The 19,270-nt window shown below is 40.0% G+C and overlaps 1 protein-coding gene across 2 annotated transcripts in view; it reads left to right on the top strand.

Annotated features, from left to right (window-relative positions):
* Window positions 1-19,270, top strand: part of ppfia4 (PTPRF interacting protein alpha 4) — a 642,255-nt gene that overhangs the window by 563,815 nt on the left and 59,170 nt on the right. For both annotated transcript variants that reach the window (XM_059653442.1, XM_048553122.2), the window contains exons 11-15: window positions 4,264-4,326; window positions 7,988-8,079; window positions 10,548-10,689; window positions 14,957-15,183; window positions 15,522-15,762. In XM_059653442.1, coding sequence (XP_059509425.1) covers window positions 4,264-4,326; window positions 7,988-8,079; window positions 10,548-10,689; window positions 14,957-15,183; window positions 15,522-15,762 — 765 coding nt within the window. The remainder of the gene's footprint in view (window positions 1-4,263; window positions 4,327-7,987; window positions 8,080-10,547; window positions 10,690-14,956; window positions 15,184-15,521; window positions 15,763-19,270) is intronic.

The raw sequence follows: 19,270 nt of genomic DNA, 5'->3' as shown, positions 1-19,270 counted from the left end.
GGACCTTGTGCTTCCAAAGGTTTGCAATGAAAGCATGAATAGATTATTTGACAGGCATTGGTTGTCATGATTAAGTCAGAAACATTTTTTATCATTTAAGTGCATCACATCCAGTTCCAGGACAAGTAATGGCACATGGCATCTAGTGGTTATGTTGTGATACTGCAAGTGGTTCCTCAGTCACAATATGCAGTTTAACGTTAAAATTTGACTTTGATGACAGCAAATTGTTCCAGAAAAGATGAGTGCATTTTAATGTTTTGCGTAAGTTTACTTCCGGTGACATCAGTTTTACTTGATAGGGTCCATTGTGTCTTCATATCATTCTCTTGAACCACCTTCTTGACGTATGTAATGTAGTCTCAATCAGATTACAGAGCGCAGTAAGTGTTATTGAGACAGTATCAATCAGTGGTGAGCCATGTCCCACAGCATCAAGCACAATTTTGGGGTCATACGTCAACTCATAAAGGATTGAGACGCATTAAGTATTCAAAGATGGAAAAGAAGGTTAGCAAGGTGAGGCATGTAAAAGGAGTTTAAGGTCACAATCTAGTTAGACAATAATAGCTCAGATGAGAGACCAAGTCCAAAACTGGTCGGATTTGAGAGAGATTGGGAATTAGGAAAAAGATTTCAGGATTTAATACATGTGGAGCAGGCTTCGAGTTTTGGTCCATGATTCAAGGTTCGTTTTCAAGTCAAAAAAGGGGAGCTGAATCATAATTGCTAAAATGGAGGACAGGTGTTTGTTAAAGTATTTATAACATTGCCTGTTCATCCTTTTGGAATGGTGCAAGAAGGCATTTGATGTATTTTTATTAATAGGAAATGTTAGTGCTGATGTGAGTAATCTTGGATGCAAAAGTTTGAAGGTTTCCCATTCCAGATGTTATTAGCATTGATCCAGGTTTCTCAGAATATTGTTGACCATGTCACTTTAGTGATGTCGTTGGTCTCATTAGCAAACTTTATATGAAAAGAGGTACTGTCAATCAATAAATTATGAATTCTGATATAACATGCCTCTTGTGCTGTTCATTTTTCCTGCAAACTGCTGTGTTCTGTTTCCTTTTAATCAAGCCCATTCACAGCTACTAATTTTTTTTGTTCATTCTATTAGCTTAGTATAAGCCTGCGATACAAGTCATACAAATTATATTCGCCTCCCTAAGCTATTCCCAAAGGTTGGCATCATTGAAGACTGTTTGTTGTTCCTCACACATTGATCAATAAATTACAAAAGCGAGTTTAAGCAGTAAGACCACATTATGCTACTTGGCATTCAATTCAACAATCCGCCCTCATTCCGTATCGAATTCTTCACCTCTAATTCAGACTGGTGATTTGAAAAAAAACCTGACTTGTATGGCCAACTTCACACAGCTTGTGTTTAGCCCGCCTATAAAACAAACTGAACATTAACTTCATCCTACCGTCATAACAGTTTTTATTTATTTTAAAGGAATTGTCTCATTATACCATTTTGGGAATAACACCACAATACATGAAAGTATTGTGTGGCTTGATCTCATTAAACATAATCTGATAGCAAATTCAGAGAATAAATGTTCTTATTTGTGATTAATTCTTGGTTCCCGGGGGTTACTAAATGGGCAAACGGTGCTGTTGGTTAAAAACTGAGCCATCTCAGGTTTTTTTTTGAAGTTTTACACCTGAAAATGCTGCTGCAAACAGACTGATGCCTGTGGGTTTGGACAGAATGCAACATAATGAGCAGCAAGATAACAAAGGTGCTCCTGAGATTCTGCTTGGCCTGCTGTGTTCATCCAGCTTCACACTTTGTTATCTTGGATTCTCCAGCATCTGCAGTTCCCATTACCTCTGATCATAATGAGCAGCAAGCTTTCAGAACCTCTCCAACCTCATTTAGAAAAATTTTAGCCTTGCTTCCTCCCAACTCCTCTCTCTAATCGCTTAAGCCACAACAGTACCCGTCACTGTCAAAGAATAATTTATCTCTTGTCATAGTCTACACTGAGTGAAAATATAGATTTATGAATAGCCCCCAACTCCTCCCCAATGAACAGTAATGTGGACTTCAGCTCCAACTAGTCTTTCCACCCCTCCCTCTAGCAATATTTTAGCCTTTACCATTTGACAATTTTTAAAAACAAAATCAAGTCCAGTCAAAATTTGGCGCTAAACTACCACCTATCGTACCCTCATTCCACCCATAATCCTTTCAGCAAGTTTTGGATCTGTTTCCTCCTCCCTCAAGGTCAAAGCTTGTACCCATCTCCCCATTCTGCTCTATTTATATTTCTTTATTTTCCACTCATCTACTGACTGTCACTCCCTCAGCTGCTAACTTTCCATTTCCTTTAATAAACTCCCCACCACTGTACCTACCATTACATCTTTACGGTAACCACCTTCTACTTTTGCTATATATTTCACCTCAATCAATTCTTGCAAATTTCACAGAATTTATTGTATGTCTCTTTCTCAATAACTGCCTAGTGCACATCTCAAAATCAGAAATCTCCCTTAATTTGACTCTCATTCTCTTTCCATTCACTTTTTCTTACTGTCTTCTTTCTGAGCCAGTTCCTGCTGCTTTCTCCCAATCCTCCTCTACCTCTTTCCTTTCCCTTCTCTTCCATTCCAAATGTCTTCTCTAACCTCTTTACCTTTTTCCTCACTCCTGTTCTTTATATCATTGCCTTACTTTGCCATCTTGAACCCTAACATCTACTACTGTCTAACCCAAATAAATTGCCAGGACTGTAAATATGCAAAACCCTTGGAAATTGTGATGGTTGCCTAATAAAAAGGACACAAGACGCAAGAGGGAAGTATAATTGATTGGCATTGATGTGTTCTTCACAATTCCTTGTCAAATTTATTATTGTTCAGGTGACTGAGGCTCAATCTTTGTTTAATCCTTTGGATTGTTTTTCTAGTCTGACGTGTCTGTGGAGAGATGAACATATTACAAAATGCAAAAGCTTTCATTTAGAAAAATGCCCCAAGGCATTTAACAGAAGTGTATCTAGCCAAACATTATCACACGACCAAAGGACGTATTAGGAAACATTACTAAATGTTTTAGCCCAGTGTTAGGTTTAAACAGTGTCGTAATATTGAGGAAGAAAGGCAAAGAGAGCTTTAGTTTGGGAATTTTAAGTTTTAAGGTGTGGCTGGTTGAAGGCATGGCTGCTGAAGGACAAAGGAATTTCAGGATGCACAAGAGGCCAGTGTGGGTGGAACTGATAGTTCTTGATAAGTTGGAGTGCAGTGGAGGCAGCATAAATTAAGAAGGATGAGGTGTTTAGGAGTATGATGCTGAAAAGTCAGGAACTCTCTATGTCGGAGGACATCGGGAATGGATGAATGGATGAGGCAAAGTGTACAGACAGCAGTGTTTTGGATAATGTTGGGTTTATACAAGGAGGACAACAGGATTCCAGCACTGGGATAGGTGAGTCTGAAAGTAACAAAAGCATGGACAAAGGCACTGGCAGGCAGGAATAGAAATATTTTGGAGGTAGGGGTGGGTGGTCCTTATGAAATCGATGGTATGAGGTCAGAAAATTGGCTTATGTTAAATCGGATGCTAAAGTTGCAACTAATCTGGTTCAATGTGAGGCCATGAACTAGAGTGGAGTAGAATTTATGGGCTGAAGAAAATGGTTTTAGCCTTCCCAATAGTTAACTTCAAGTAATTGTGTTTCATCCAGTAAGATATCAGGCAAGAAAGTTCTGAAATCAAATTGTGCCTTGTACACAAGATGAAGTCAGAGATGCATTAGAAGAGACAAAATAAATAGGAAGAGTTTATGGGTTTGAGGATTGATTAGAGGAGAAATTTAGGCAGGTTTTGCACGATGGACAAAGAGAAAGGGATAGAAATTATAAAGGCAGCTTGCTCGGTGGCCTTAAGCTTAGTAACATAGAAGCACTTTGACATTTTGTTTTTGAAAGTAAATGATTTTGTTTTCCACCCTGTACTATAAAAGTATAAATTCCTGCTGCTAAAGTTAAAGATTACAACAGTGATGATTTAAATATATATTTTGATGCTTCTATTAATTTCAGTGCAATGATCAAGCTGCCCAACACTGCAGGTACATTCCAGTTAGATGTGCTTGGACAGCAATTGTTCTTTTGTCTGTTTGATTTCATTCTTTCATAGTGTTACCTTTCCAGTTAAATGAACGTTGGACACAGGTTAAGATAACTAAGTTAATGCCAAAGTTTCATTTCTTAAATTCTATTATCTTCTTTTTCGCCTTTCAGAACACATTAATACAAGAAGTGGAAAGTACAAGAAAACAACTTGAGGAATATCATCAGGACAAGGTACAAGTCTCTCTGACTCCTGGGAAATAAGACCATGTCAATGTTTGTCTTTAGTCTTAAATATTTAGTGTTCCTTATTTGCTTTATTTTCAAAAAGAAGATCATTCATTGGATGTGAGCATCACTGGCTCGTTTCATTTATTGCCTGTCCCAGTTACCCTCACACAGATGGTACTGAGCCGTCCTCATGAAGTCTACCATCCTTGAAATGTAGGACTATCCACAGTGCTTGGAGGAATTGGCAGATTTTGATGCAGCGACAATGAAGGAACAGTGACACTGTCAGGCTTGGAGGGCAACATGAAGATATTTAAGATAACAAAGTGTGGAGCTGGATGAACACAGCAGGCCAAGCAGCAATCTCAGGAGCACAAAAGCTGACGTTTCAGGCCTAGACCCTTCATCAGAGAGGGTCAGCAGAAAGGGTCTCGGTCCGAAACATCAGCTTTTGTGCTCCTGAGATGCTGCTTGGCCTGCTGTGTTCATCCAGCTCCACACTTTGTTATCTTGGATTCTCCAGCATCTGCAGTTCCCATTATCATTGAAGGTATTTAGTGTTTTTCTGTAGAAGCTACCTTATCCTTCTAGGTTATAGGGGTAGATGGTTAACGGAGTGATGCTGAAGGTGGTGGATGGAGTATCAATCAAGAGGAGATGATGGCAAGTAGTATTATTGCTGGACTGTTAATCCAGAGACCCGGACAACATTCTGGGGACATGGGTTCGAATCCCACAACGGCAGATGGTGGAATTTGAATTCAATAAATATCTGGAATTAAGAATCTAATGATGACTGTGAATCCATTGTCAATTGTTGGAAAAACCCGTCTGGTTCACTGATGTCCTTTAGTTAAGAAAACTGCAATCCTTACCTGGTCTGGACTATGTGTGAATCCAGACTGACCTTAATGTGCTTAACTGCCCTCTGGGAAATTAGGGATGGGCAATAAATGCTGCCTAGCCAGCAATGCCCTCATGAATGAATAAAAAAGGGCTAATTTGTGTGGGGTCTTGAGTGCCATCCAATGAGGCAAATGAAGTATTGCGACACACTCTTGAAGATGATGATGGGCAGGCATTAGAAACATGTTCGCCATAGAATTCACAACCCTTGACCATTATCAGGGTAAAGTTGTTTATCAGCAGGAACCTTACAGCTTCATATTGGGAGATTGGCTTTTTTTTACTCCCCTTGCCAGTGTAGGCCATAGAAATGCTGAGCACCAAGATAGTTGATATTTGGATAACACATTTAATTCCCTTAGCAGCTGTTGCACGAAGACATTAGCAACAAAAGGTGAGACTAGGCCATGGAGGGAGTTAGAAATGAGGATGACAATTTTAAAATGATGTCATTCCTTAACTGGGATCAAGATATGTTATGAGCAAAGAGGACAATGTGTAAATGGGGCTTTCTGCGAGACAGGGTACAGGCAGCAGCATTTTGGAAAGTCTGTACGTTACAAAGGGTAGGATAAGGTGGGGATATGTATTGGAATAGTTAAATCGAGAAGTAAGTAACTGCATGGCTGGATGGTGCAACAACAGATCAGCCAAAGGAAAATGGAGTAGGGTAATGTTTTTGAGAGAGAAATGATTGAAATTTAGTGATGATGTACATGTGTGGTCAAACGATCATCTTGTGCCCAAACACGGTACCTAGGTTGACGAAAGTTTGATTTTATCTCAGACAATTGCTGAGGAAACTGATGAAATCAGTGACCATGGAACAGACCTGTGGTGGCAACTGAAAACAATGACTCCAGTCTTCTACGTAGTTGGTTAAAGTAAATCATTTCTAATCCATCAGGCTGAAAAATTGGTGACAGTGACAGATGAGTCGAGCTGAGTGTCATCAGCACACATATGCAAACTCTTGCTTTGCTTTTGGACGATATTGTTGAAAGGCTATGTGTTGCTGAGAAATGGGAGGGGGCTGAAGTTAGATCATTAACGTACCACAGATATAACAGTTCAGGAGATGTAGGAGAAGTCACTATGAGTGATGGTCTGGCTACAGTGAAATTGAAAAGGAATGAAATGAGTGTAGTCCTACAAGTTGATAGAGAGGCACTGGGAGAGGATGGTCTGGCCAACTGCGTCAGATATTAGCGATGAATCAAGCAGAGGAACAGGGATTGTTTACTGTTGTCCCATTACATAGGATATCATTTTTGACTTTGATATGAAACATCTTGATATGGATATGTTCGAGGACTTTAGTGAGGAAGGGGAAATCGGGATTGTTTACAAAGAAGAAGTGGTTGATGGTTGATTCTGACAAGAGGAGTGACAATGGTAGTTTTAAAGGAGAAGGGTGCCCTAAAGAAAGGAAATTAATAACCAACCTGTAACACCAAAGAGTAACTGAGTCTGCCTTAAAACCACTGTAATGTACAACACTTTCAGTTCCTGAAACTGCTTCCTAATAAATTGGAACTACTTTCAAAAGCTCTTCAATAACCTGTTGTGGGATGAGATACTGCACAATTCAATGTAAAATAATTTATCTTGACATACTGTTAGATGAAATAACGTGGCTGTTAAAAATGTGTATTTTTATTTTTTGTAAGGTGCTAAAACTCTGCTAATCTAATATTCAGACAAAGAATTGAAATACATGGCTGGGTCTCAAAACCCATTAACCTTTAGGCTTCTTCTTTGTAAACAATCCCTGTATATAGCAAGTGTAAGCTAGCAGCCTTGAGGATTTTTTGTTTTTTTTCAGTTACAGATTGGTTTGTAATTTTGTAGGTTGACTCCATAGAGGAAACAGCAGGCTTCTATTCACAATGCTAAACCAGATAACACAAATCAGGCAAACTCGGGAAATTGGAATAATCAAGCTGAGATGCACGTCTCCATTAGGAAATTATTTCAAGGAAAACATTCCATATTTTAACAGATCTTTATTCTACCTGCTGTCTCATCTTGCATAAACTGAATGATCAGTTAGTGTCTTGAATTCCCTGAGATTTGTCTCTGGAAGTATTTTGGAAGGTTACACAAGGTACATTTTTTAACATGTCTGTGCAAATCCATACACATTGGCACTTAACCCACCTTCAAAGTTTGTTTGTGCTGTCGATGCTATTTTTGAGCTCGTGCTGCAAATTATATATGACCACCATGTCTAATGCCACTTTTATTCACAAGTTACACGACACCAGGTTATAGTCCAACGGGTTTATTTGAAATCACAAGCTTTTGGAGCATAGCCTCTTCGTCAGGTAAAACCCTGGTGTCGTGTGACTTCTGACTTTGCTCATCCCAGTCCAATACTAGCACCGCCACATCATTCTTATTCACCACCTCCAACTTCATTGGCCAGCAAGACCCTGTTTCCACAATTTTCATCCTCTTGGCATTTTTTGGTGACAGCCTTTTTGCAGCCTTATCTGTTATCTGTCAGCAGATGCATGTTCAGAGTCTCTTCTGATGAACCATATCAATGCTGCTTCTATTGCATAATTTCGCTGGCTTTTCCTGTACAGTGACAGCACAGCTAAAGCCGAGTATTTTCAAGAAATAGTATTGTTTATATGCTAGCTAATGGTTCCACATATAAATGTTAATCTGGTGAAACAGTATTGCACATCAAGGTTTTACTTTGTATGTTTCTGGCAGTAATATCTAACATGCAGATCTCTGTCTTATGCAGGAGAGACTGGCCAATGAAATTGGCAAGCTAAGGGCAGAAGTGGAGCAGCTGAAACTGAGGACAGGAGCATTTGCAGAAAGTGTGCATCCACGGTAATTACACAAACATTTGCTTCCTGATCTTGCAAAAATCAGGTTGTCATAATTCTGTTTGAGAATAAGTGGGACATTCCAGAAAGAAAACCTTTGTTCACCAATTTCCCTTGGCAAGAGTTACCCTTTTTTATTGTTAATACCCATGAAAAGTTCTTTTGAATACATAGCATATGAAGTTGTTTTGAGCGACCATTCAAGACCAGCTGATTGCATTTAAAACAAAAAGTAGACACAGACGTTATTGAAAAGAAGATTTGAAAGTCATCCACTCATACTGTTTTTCTATGGCTAAAAACAATTAATCAATACAACATAATATTTTAGAAAAAGAACAACTGTGTTAGAAAGAAATGAATGATGAAAGTATGTTTATTTCTGAGCAATGCTTCTAAAGGAAACCAAAGGGAATACATTAATATATTGCCTTTTGGTAAAAAAAGAAATTGACATTTGTTGCATCCATCTTGATCTGATAAAGCTCCAAACTTTACAGTCAATGCAATACCTTGAAGCGTCATTGCTACAATGTTTAAACTAAGAAAGGACTTTTTTCATTATTTGATAGAATATAGATATTGCTAACAAGCCCAACATTTGTTGCCAATTCCCAATTGCCCTTGAATTGAGCAGTTTGCTGGACTATTGTAGAAAGCCCCAGTGGATGGCTCTGCATGCAGGAATCCTCCTGCTTTTTCCATTGGTGACCTGGGATCAAGGGTGTTGCACACAGCAGTCCCATGTAACCACAGACTGCAATGCTTCATGGACTCTCACCCCAACTGTTACTTTATGAAACTGTGCAGTACATGGACAATGTATGAATTGGTTCTGAGTGATTGCACCCCGTTTTTAGTTATTTGAAAAATCTTTTGTTGTGCATTTAGTTGCACTTCGGCCCCATTTTTCTTATCTTTGGGCATCCAGTGCAGAGAGGTGTGGGCAAGTCATGGGTCTGCTTCTGGCCCTGGTCAAGTTGGCCATTACCAGGCCTAGGCAGCAGCATTGGAGGCATTTATAGCTGCCACTGTCTGCACCTCTTCTGCAGCTATGTTCAGGCTTGGGTGTCCTTGGAGCTCATCGTGTCCACCAATAATCCCTGTGCTTTTTCAGAGAGGTGGGAACTGCAGGGGGCAGATTGCTTAAAATTTTTGAGAAGATTTGTAGCTCAGTTTGTGGATGAGGTTGGAGACTTGCTCCTCAAGCCGGTGTGTTTGATTGCAGACATTTTGTCACCCTGCTAGGTAACATCTTCAGTGCCTCTCTCGTGACTGCACCGAGGCATGGTGACAATGTTACCTCGGAGGATGACTAAACGTTTACAGTCAAACACACTGTCTTGGCAAGCAAGTCTACAAACTCAGGTGTAGAGTGCTTTGTCTCCCCAACTCCATTTTGATTTAGCTCTCCCCGTCTCTCCTTAAATCTCCCTCAGCTCTGATGGTCTGCGTTGCCCTCAACGGGCTTGTAAAGAAATCAATCAATTGGAAAACATGGGTAATTTAATGGTAGTGGTTAATGGATGAAAAACATACAGTGATGGGATAAAAGAACATTCAGTTGTGTGTAAGTGGACTTCTGGATATGAAAGAAAAGGTCAACCACATTGATTTAGTTCAGGTAAAAAGTGAATTCAATAACAAACAATTGGTGGAAAACTGAAATGCATCTTCCAGCTTTGTGTATGAGATATGTCTTCTATTGAGGTTGGTTGGCTCGTCGAGCTGGTTTGTTGTTCCATAGACATTTCATTACTGTGCTTGGAAACACCCACAGTGCAGCCTCTGATGAAGCGTCGGTGTGTTTTCCCACCTGGTTTTTAAACTCTGGGGTCCATTGCGATGGATTGCCTCACTTCCAAGTTTCCTCTGTACTGGAATGTATACAGGGTTGAGTTCAATGACTGCAACCAACCTCAACATTATCAACACCCACAACCCAAGCTACGGATCTACTCCAAAACCTTATATGTCTTCTATATCAAATTTGCAACACGTAAACAAGCCATTCAATTCCACAAGCGTATGCTGTTGTGAGTACCGAGCAAAGTGACTCACTCAAGATTAAAACATGTTTCATGCCATATTTACTGATCAGACTGGCAGTACCAGGTTTCAGCTCACTGTCTTTCATTCTAGTTAGAAGTCCAATCTTGCTGGAAGTGGGCAATCGATAAAGTGCCCAACACTGCACTTCTATTCTCATGTCTTAAGCAGGCAAAATGATTATTGAGAGAGGGCAAGAAGATACAAGGAGTTGTGAGGATTTCAAAAAGACACTAAGATACTCCTTCTAGCACCTTTTCTTTCTCAAGTTATTGAACCTCAACTAGATGAAGTTAGGGGATCTATGAAAGTGACTTCCAGTTGGGCGAACAAGATGTGACATTCTCAGAAACATGTTTGAATGAATTGGAACTAATATCATCCACTCTATTTAGAAAAGGTAATCAGAATGCTTCCTTTCAGGTCTCACCTGGGCAGTGCAACAGATCTGAGGTACCCACACAGTTCTGTGGTAGAGACACCATCTGATCATTACGGGACACCAAATGTGCTACGGCGAGCTCAGAAAGGGCGCTTCACACCTCTGCGAGATGAACCTACCAAGGTATAGAGATGGCTTCTTTGAAAATTGCAGAAACTGGTAGTTCTTCTGCTCTTTAACTATTGAAAACCTGAGTAAATCAGCAGTTTACATTCCTTTGCTATTGAATCTGTCCTTCAAATGCTGCAGCAATCCTGATGTCTTGGTTTTTTTAAGCCCTCAGAAATGTATTCAGATATTTCGCACATGGTGAATTAATGTTAAAATAAAATGGAGAGTGCAGTAAGTGGGTGCTTCTGTACAATTAAGGAATTTCAGGTGAACTTCAGCTTGGCTGAATTGACAAATATGACCAGTGTAATGGATCTGAGCTGAGAAATATTCAGAGGAAATATGTTAGAGTCAAAGAGTCATAGAGATATACAGCACAGAAACAGATGCTTCAGTCCAACTCGCCCATGCTGACTAGATAACCTAAAAAAAATAAATTTGCAAGTGTTTGGCCCACATCCCTGTAAACCCTTCCTATTCATGTACCTATCCAGATGCCTTTTAAATGTTGTCATTTCACCAGTGTCCTCTGCTTCTTCTGGAAGTTCATTCCATACAAGCACCGCCCACTGTGTGAAAACGTTGCCCCTTAAGTCCCTATTAAATCTTTTTCCTCTCGCCTTAAACCCAGGCCCTCTAGTTTTGGACTCCCCCACCCCGGGGAAAAGACCTTGTCTATTTACCCTGTCCATGTCCCTCATGATTTTCTAAGCCTCTTTATGGTCGCTTCTCATCCTCCGATGCTCCAGGGAAAATAGCCTTTCCCTATAGCACAAACCCTCCAAGCCTGGCAACACGCTTATAAATCTTTTCTGAACCTTTTCTAGTTTCACAACATCCTTTTGAGAGAAGAGAGACCGAAATTGCTTGCGGTATTCCAAAACTGGCTTAAGCAAATCCTATACAGTCACAACATGACCTCCCCAACTCCTATACTTATTAAGATCCAAAAGAGCTGTGGATCCTGTACTCATTGCAATGACCAATAAAGGCAAGTGTAACAAACGCCTTCTCACTATCCTATCTACCTGCATTTCCACTTACAAGGAACTATGAACATGCACTCCAAGGTCTCTATGGTCAGCAACACTCCCCATGATCTTACCATTAAGTGTATAAGTCCTGCCCTGGTTTGCCTTTCCAAATTTCAGCACCTCACATTTCTCTAAATTAAACTCCATCTGTCACTCTCAGCCCATTGGCCCATCTGATCAAGATCCTGTTGTACTCAGAGGTAACCTTCTTCACTCTCCACTCCACCTCCAATTTTGGTGTCACCTGCAAACTTGCTAATCATGCCTTCTTAGAAATCCTGTGTATAAATACATTAGTGACCAATAATTTTTGCAGGTTTATTCACACTACTTGCATCAGAAAAGTGTGATGTTTGTTAAATGTCATTGTATTTTATAATGACATATTTTAACTTTTTCCTTAGCTTTGGTAATAAACTTTTAACTTGAAGTTATTGTTTTCAGGTATTGAATACAAAATGTTTGTTTTAAAATGTAAAATTTTCAGTGGACTTCCCTAAGCGCGTGTTTGTGTTTATATTATTCTGTATCCCTGTTTTGCTGTCACAGCCCCTTTGATGTTAAGCAAAGAATAATTCCTAGCTTCTAATTTCGTTACTTTTAATTTGTATGTCCAGTCTGAGCAGATTGATGATTACCTTCTATTCACTCCCATTTTTCAGTATTTCACAAAACCAAATCAATAGCAGCTACATAGGAACACCTCTATCTAACTGAACATATTAAGGTTTAATTCTGGAATTTATATTCCTCTATTCAAGAGAACGAGTGAGCAGAAAATTACAAGTGACCCAGTAAGAACTCATAGTTTAGCAAAAATAATGGTACTTCATTTTTTTTACCCAATTTCTTCTCTTTCTCGATTAAAATTTTACGGAGCCTTTCAGTTTACTTACCAAGGTTTTGTCACTTTATCAAGTGCTAAGCCTCCATCTGATACTCTGGGGACTTGTATTCCACTTAAAAGAGCTATTTGGAAGACATATTGTTTTAACATGAATAAGTACCTTCTGTGTCTCAGATGGTAAATGCTGCTGTTTTGTACTGAGTCCAAAAAAAACTTGCATTAGGAAGATTGAGTTTTTGTGTGTTAAGGAAACTTTTGTGTAAAAGCATTTTGATAACTATACCATGGATAGCTTAATTATACCTCACTTGCATCTCCTTAGATCTTGCGGAAACCCACTTATAAACGATAGACTGATAGAAAGTTGCATAGCATTACACTCTTAATTTCTGTAATCTTTCCACCTGCCATTGGGTTACATTAGAGCTTTCTATATACCGATCTATATTGCTGGACACAGATCTCCTGTTAGAAGGAACAAGAGGTATTACTAAAAAGAGTGCTGAAGAGATTTTGTGTCAAAAAATTTTAAATGGGAGTTATTAAAAATATTGTAATTATTGTGTAGTTGGGTGACTGGAAAGGTGTAAACCAAGCAATAAATTGAAATTTGCTTGTGGCCTAGATACCCTGACCACCCCTATCCCATGTCATTTCTCCTTTACCCTCAATTAATGTACATGCTTTGAAACAATTCAGAACAAGCAAGTTTTTCTTAAAACAGAAATCCCTGTTTATGCAATATTGATGTGTTTTCCCAATCCATCTTTTATCCTTATTTTCTAAAGAAGCCTCCATAACCTGAACAATCTGTGTGATATATGTGACAAGAGTTCACTTGTCTGTGTAGTAACCACACACAGCTCTCTGTTGGTAACTCCTGATGGATTTAAGCCAATAAAGCAGCTAGACACACGAGATCACTCTCAGCCCTCCTTCCTTCTCAAGATTGTTGCTATCAGTGGGATCATACATAGGTCCAGATGAAACTGAATATTTTAGGTCGTCTCTTAGTAAGCCACCTTCGAGCTTGGTGTCTTCATGTCTTGTTTTCTTTTACTAGAGAGCAAAGTAATGTTTGCGCCAGCCTTAATATTTCAATTAATATTAGCCTTTTCTTTTTCTTGCATTGTCAGTTGAAATATTCTGCATTCTTTTTTCATCATACTGATTAATTTTAATTTTATGCATTCCACATTTTCCTCATTAGCATATAAAGTATTCCTGGGAGATTAGTTTAAGCAGGCAACAACTCCCAGACCACTGCCAGTGTTGTCAAATAGACTATGCCTGACAAAGCTCTGGGTGAATCGTCCTTTCTGTAAAGAGACATACAGCTTCTAAGACTCCATCTTACATAGGATTGAAAGGCAATTAGGACATATCAGCAGGCCATTTGATCTGATCAGTGCATGTTCAAGTTTATCTTCCTTTCAAGCATTGTCCTAATCCCATGTACTTGCTTTCCAGATTCCTTTATCCCTCAACCATGTGTCTAACATTTTGAATGCCAAAATGCTCTCTGACTCAACCACTACACATTTCTCAGCTGTCTGGTTTGAAAACAAATCCCTTATCACCATCCGAAATCTCATAAATATAATCTGTGTTGCTGTAGTCTCACTGATGCAGTAGAAAGTGATTTTAACTTGAACACGTTTACCAAATTACCATTTCATGGCCTGAAATCCAACTAAAACAGCCATAATTATCCAAGTCTTTGTAGTTGAGATTCCCCAAATTGGCAGCAAACTAGTGAATTCATATTTGGCTGTTCCCTTTCTATCATAACGGATCCCAAAACTGCATACATTATTGCAACTATGTACATTCTAGATTTGGCATCATATGTTGAATTTAATATTCTATGTCTCCAGCTATACACTAAATCTTGCATTTACCTTTTTGTAGCCTTGTGCTTTTGAGATGCAGCGTTTAATGTTTTTTGAACACGTGCCTACAAATCCTTGTGTTTGTTCATACTGTCTAATCTTCCAAGTAAAATACTCCTTTTTCAAGCTAAACCTCGCACCCCTTATTCACAAGCATTGAACTTAATGTGATGGCTGTCTTTATCTTCAATCATCTTATCAGTAACCTACTGGAGGTTTCACTGTTCCTCAGAATCGGTTACCAAATTGCTTATTTTGGTATTGTCTACAAAATCGAACACCATTCCTGCTAGTGCTTTCTGACCCTTGACGTTGTGCCAAAGTAAAGTCCCTACGTTCTGGCAACTGTGGGTGTTAATAGAAATCTTGGCATTTCATGGAACAAGATAACGTTAACTTTTAGCATAAATCTAAATTCAAACAGCGTAGCCCAATTACATAATAATTGCACATTTACACCAAGTAGTGACACTTTGTGACTGACTGCTATATTTATGCCAATGCAGATTCAAGCTCTAAATGAGCAGGACTGGGAATGTGCTCAGCAGGCAAGTATAATGACCAGTGTGACGCACACCTTTGAAAGTGACCCAGAAATGTCTGATGTTGATGACGAAGATGGAGAGACCATGTTCAGTTCAGCAGACCTGCTTTCACCTAGTGGACACTCGGATGCTCAGACTCTAGCCATGATGCTACAGGAGCAGCTTGATGCCATCAATAAAGAAATCAGGCAAGGCAATTTCTCTGTGAAAATTTCGCAAAGTCATTGTGAGGATAGTTTTGTATTATCACAACAAAACAGTTGCATCATGAGTAATTATCTGCTGTGCTTCATAAGGATGTGCATCTTGCTTTATAAGCTAATTTGAATACTGATTTTTTTTGTCATATGCATAATGTTAGTGCAGTACTGTGGTATAACAAGATCTTGGTTACATGAGTTAATATTATAACTTATGTCAATGGAGACATTCAGTTCATTATTGAATAGGTTTGTAAGTAGTTATATCATATTTAAATAATCATTGCCTTTGGAAGACTAATTTGACCATATCTTTTCCATGCTAGAATGATCCAAGAGGAGAAGGAGTCTACTGAGCAACGAGCTGAGGAGATAGAGTGCCGTGTAGGTAGTGGAAGTATGGATGGGCTAAATTTAACACGCATTCGAACAGGCACCTCCATTCCAACATCCCTCACTGCCCTGTCTCTCGCCAGTTCTTCGCCACCTGTCAGTGGACGCTCCACACCCAAACTTACTCCACGCAGCTCTTCACATGATCTGGACCGGAAGGGCATCATGACATTGGTGAGTGCTGCACTGTATGAGAAAGGAAGAGTTGTTGTGCCTTCCAGGAGAATATATATGGGCCTTGCTAGTGTCCAATCTATGCTTTCAAGTATTTGTGCTATCGCAGGAAGTCTTAACGCAAACTGAAGCAAGCCACACCAGTGTGAAATCAAATTTGGGTACCAGGTTGAGAAAGAAAGGAGTAACTGCCTTTCTAGTTGATGTTTAAGAAATTATTCTGGAATTAGAAAACAGGTTTTATGATGGAGGTTGGATGTGTACATTGCTGTTCTCTCTAGTTCCGCTACTGCCCTGGCCACAACATACATGTAAACATTCCACTCTGTTATCAGTGGGACCAGTGATGTACTACTTCAGCATTAGTTTCAGAATACAAAGAAGTCCATGAACCAAGTTACCCTAATAAACAACAAAATTATCAACATGACAAGGTTATTCAATAAAGATGGAAAGCTGTTTAGCACATAATTTGAAATATGAAAAGATAAATATTAACCCTTCTAACTGTGCACATGCAAGGAAAAGAAAAGACACTTTTTTTCTGCAAAGATCAATGATTCAAAACAAAATCTTTTTGGGTAATTAATTGTTCATTCTTGGATCAATGAAGGTGATTTAGTTATAAAATATTCTAAATGACTTTGGGTCCGGAGTCCTGATGTGTGCAAATGGTCATTACTAGATTCAATGTGATTTTTACTGCAATCTTTTCATAAAAAGTTCATTCGAGACATGTTGAGAGGAGGTCCTCCAGAAGCTTCTCAGGAAAACTGCTGCTCACTTTCTCCAGCTTGTACACTGGCCTCTGTGAAGAATTTTCTCAAAAGAAGTCAGAGAGAATGAGTTGTTTGTCCTCTTTCTTAGCAGGCTGCATTTTGACTGCTTTTTCCAAACAAAGGCCCAAAACTCCTGTCAGCCAGAAATGAGACATGTGACTTATTTGCAGACAAACCGTTTCATTCTCTGTAAGGTTCCACAGCTTACTTAGTTTAATATTATCTTTGAGCACATGATTTTTTAAAAAGAAAAGTCCAAAGTGTCTGTACAGTATCGTAATTTTTAAAAAAATCACCCAATCCAGGTATCTCCCAGTCTTTCAAATGAAATGGGTTTCACAGTCTTTTAAATACTAGTCCTCAAAAATATTAATTTGTAAACACCTTTGTAATACAAAAAGTTATAAAATCATGATGAAGTACATATTCATCAAATACTTTAGATTATTTGCACAATTTTCAAATGCCAGGATATTTCAAAATGAATTTTTATTGGCTAATTTACTTGTTCCAATCATATAGAGCACTTTGATTAAACTAAGCTCTCTTTTACATCCTACACTTATTCATTGTCCAGCATTGACCCCTGACCCTGATTACTGAACACTGTTCCATCTTAGCAAAGTTTTGAGAGCAGCCCTTGTTGCTGGTAAAAAGCAGCCAAAATCCATTCAACCAGCACTTCAGCTATCATTTTTCTGAATACCTAAACATTTATCATTAGTCACTCATGCAAATCGGCCAAATGTTTATTTAAATAGCACTCAGTAACCAAAAGCAGATTGGCTTTGCAGGTTCCCAGAGATGTACAACATGTAGCAGCTGAATCGTCTTCCGTAAAAAGATTGATGATCCCAGAATGCACCAGTCTTTCCATAGTGTCTAAGATAATAAAATGTGAGGCTGGATGAACACAGCAGGCCAAGCAGCATCTCAGGGCTTTTGTGCTCCTGAGATGCTGCTTGGCCTGCTGTGTTCATCCAGCCTCACATTTTATTATCTTGGAATTCTCCAGCATCTGCAGTTCCCATTATCTCTGATACTATTTCCATAGTGTCTACATTGTTTTCCTTGTGGATGTGATTGCTGTTGTTAACTATAACAAGAGGTTACAGTTTCAGGATGAGGGGTAACAGATTGAAAACAGAGATGAGGAGAAATTACTTGTCTCAAAGAGTCAGGAATTCATGGAATTCATTATCCCAGAGTGTGGTGGATGCTAATACATTGAGTAAGTTTAAGGAAGAGGCAGATTTGTAAATAGTAATGGATTAAAGGATTTTGAAAAGTGAGCAGGGAATTATCTACTACTCCTCCTAGTTCTTATGTTCTTATGCTCCCTGTTTAAAATCAATTTTCGCAGCATTTCCATCCCAAACAAAAATAGAAAGGAGAAGTGATTTGTGACTAATGGTTTGGAATCAAGAACTCAGCAAGCTGTTTTCAAGAAAGCTTGCTATCTATTCAGATGCCAAATGTTTTGAACTTTAAGCCTTTGATAGCTCATGTTTTATGCTGTAGGGTTGCAAACTGAATGCGCAGCATTGGTGCTGCCTTGAGTGAAAAATTGCAAAAGCAGCACTAATTGATGGGCAACTTTGCAGATTGATTATGGACTCTAGGCCCTCCGCTTCTTCCTGTCCCGCAGGCCCGACCAGGCCCCCTCCACCGACACTCTCATCCGCCTAGCTGAACTCGTCCTCACACTCAACAACTTCTCTTTTGACTCCTCCCACTTCCTACAGACTAAGGGGGTGGCCATGGGCACCCGCATGGGCCCCAGCTATGCCTGCCTCTTTGTAGGTTACGTGGAACAGTCCCTCTTCCGCACCTACACAGGCCCCAAACCCCACCTCTTCCTCCGGTACATTGATGACTGTATCGGCGCCGCCTCTTGCTCCCCAGAGGAGCTCGAACAGTTCATCCACTTCACCAACACCTTCCACCCCAACCTTCAGTTCACCTGGGCCATCTCCAGCACATCCCTCACCTTCCTGGACCTCTCAGTCTCCATCTCAGGCAACCAGCTTGTAACTGATGTCCATTTCAAGCCCACCGACTCCCACAGCTACCTAGAATACACCTCCTCCCACCCACCCTCCTGCAAAAATTCCATCCCCTATTCCCAATTCCTCCGCCTCCGCCGCATCTGCTCCCACGATAAGACATTCCACTCCCGCACATCCCAGATGTCCAAGTTCTTTAAGGACCGCAACTTTTCCCCCACGGTGATCGAGAACGCCCTTGACCGCATCTCCCGTATTTCCCGCGACACATCCCTCACACCCCGCCCCCACCACAACCGCCCCAAGAGGATCCCCCTCGTTCTCACACACCACCCTACCAACCTCCGGATACAACGCATTATCCTCCGACACTTCCGCCATTTAGAATCCGACCCCACCACCCAAGACATTTTTCCATCCCCACCCTTGTCTGCTTTCCGGAGAGACCACTCTCTCTGTGACTCCCTTGTTCGCTCCACACTGCCCTCCAACCCCACCACACCCGGCACCTTCCCCTGCAACTGCAGGAAATGCTACACTTGTCCCCACACCTCCTCCCTCACCCCCATCCCAGGCCCCAAGATGACATTCCACATCAAGCAGAGGTTCACCTGCACATCTGCCAATGTGGTATACTGCATCCACTGTACCCGGTGCGGCTTGCTCTACATTGGGGAAACCAAGCGGAGGCTTGGAGACCGCTTTGCAGAACACCTCCGCTCA

Source organism: Stegostoma tigrinum, chromosome 21 (assembly GCF_030684315.1).
Source record: "Stegostoma tigrinum isolate sSteTig4 chromosome 21, sSteTig4.hap1, whole genome shotgun sequence".
Lineage (NCBI taxonomy): Eukaryota > Metazoa > Chordata > Chondrichthyes > Orectolobiformes > Stegostomatidae > Stegostoma > Stegostoma tigrinum.
The sequence above is the reverse complement of the archived record's forward strand: the minus strand, read 5'-3'. Positions and strand labels throughout refer to the sequence as shown.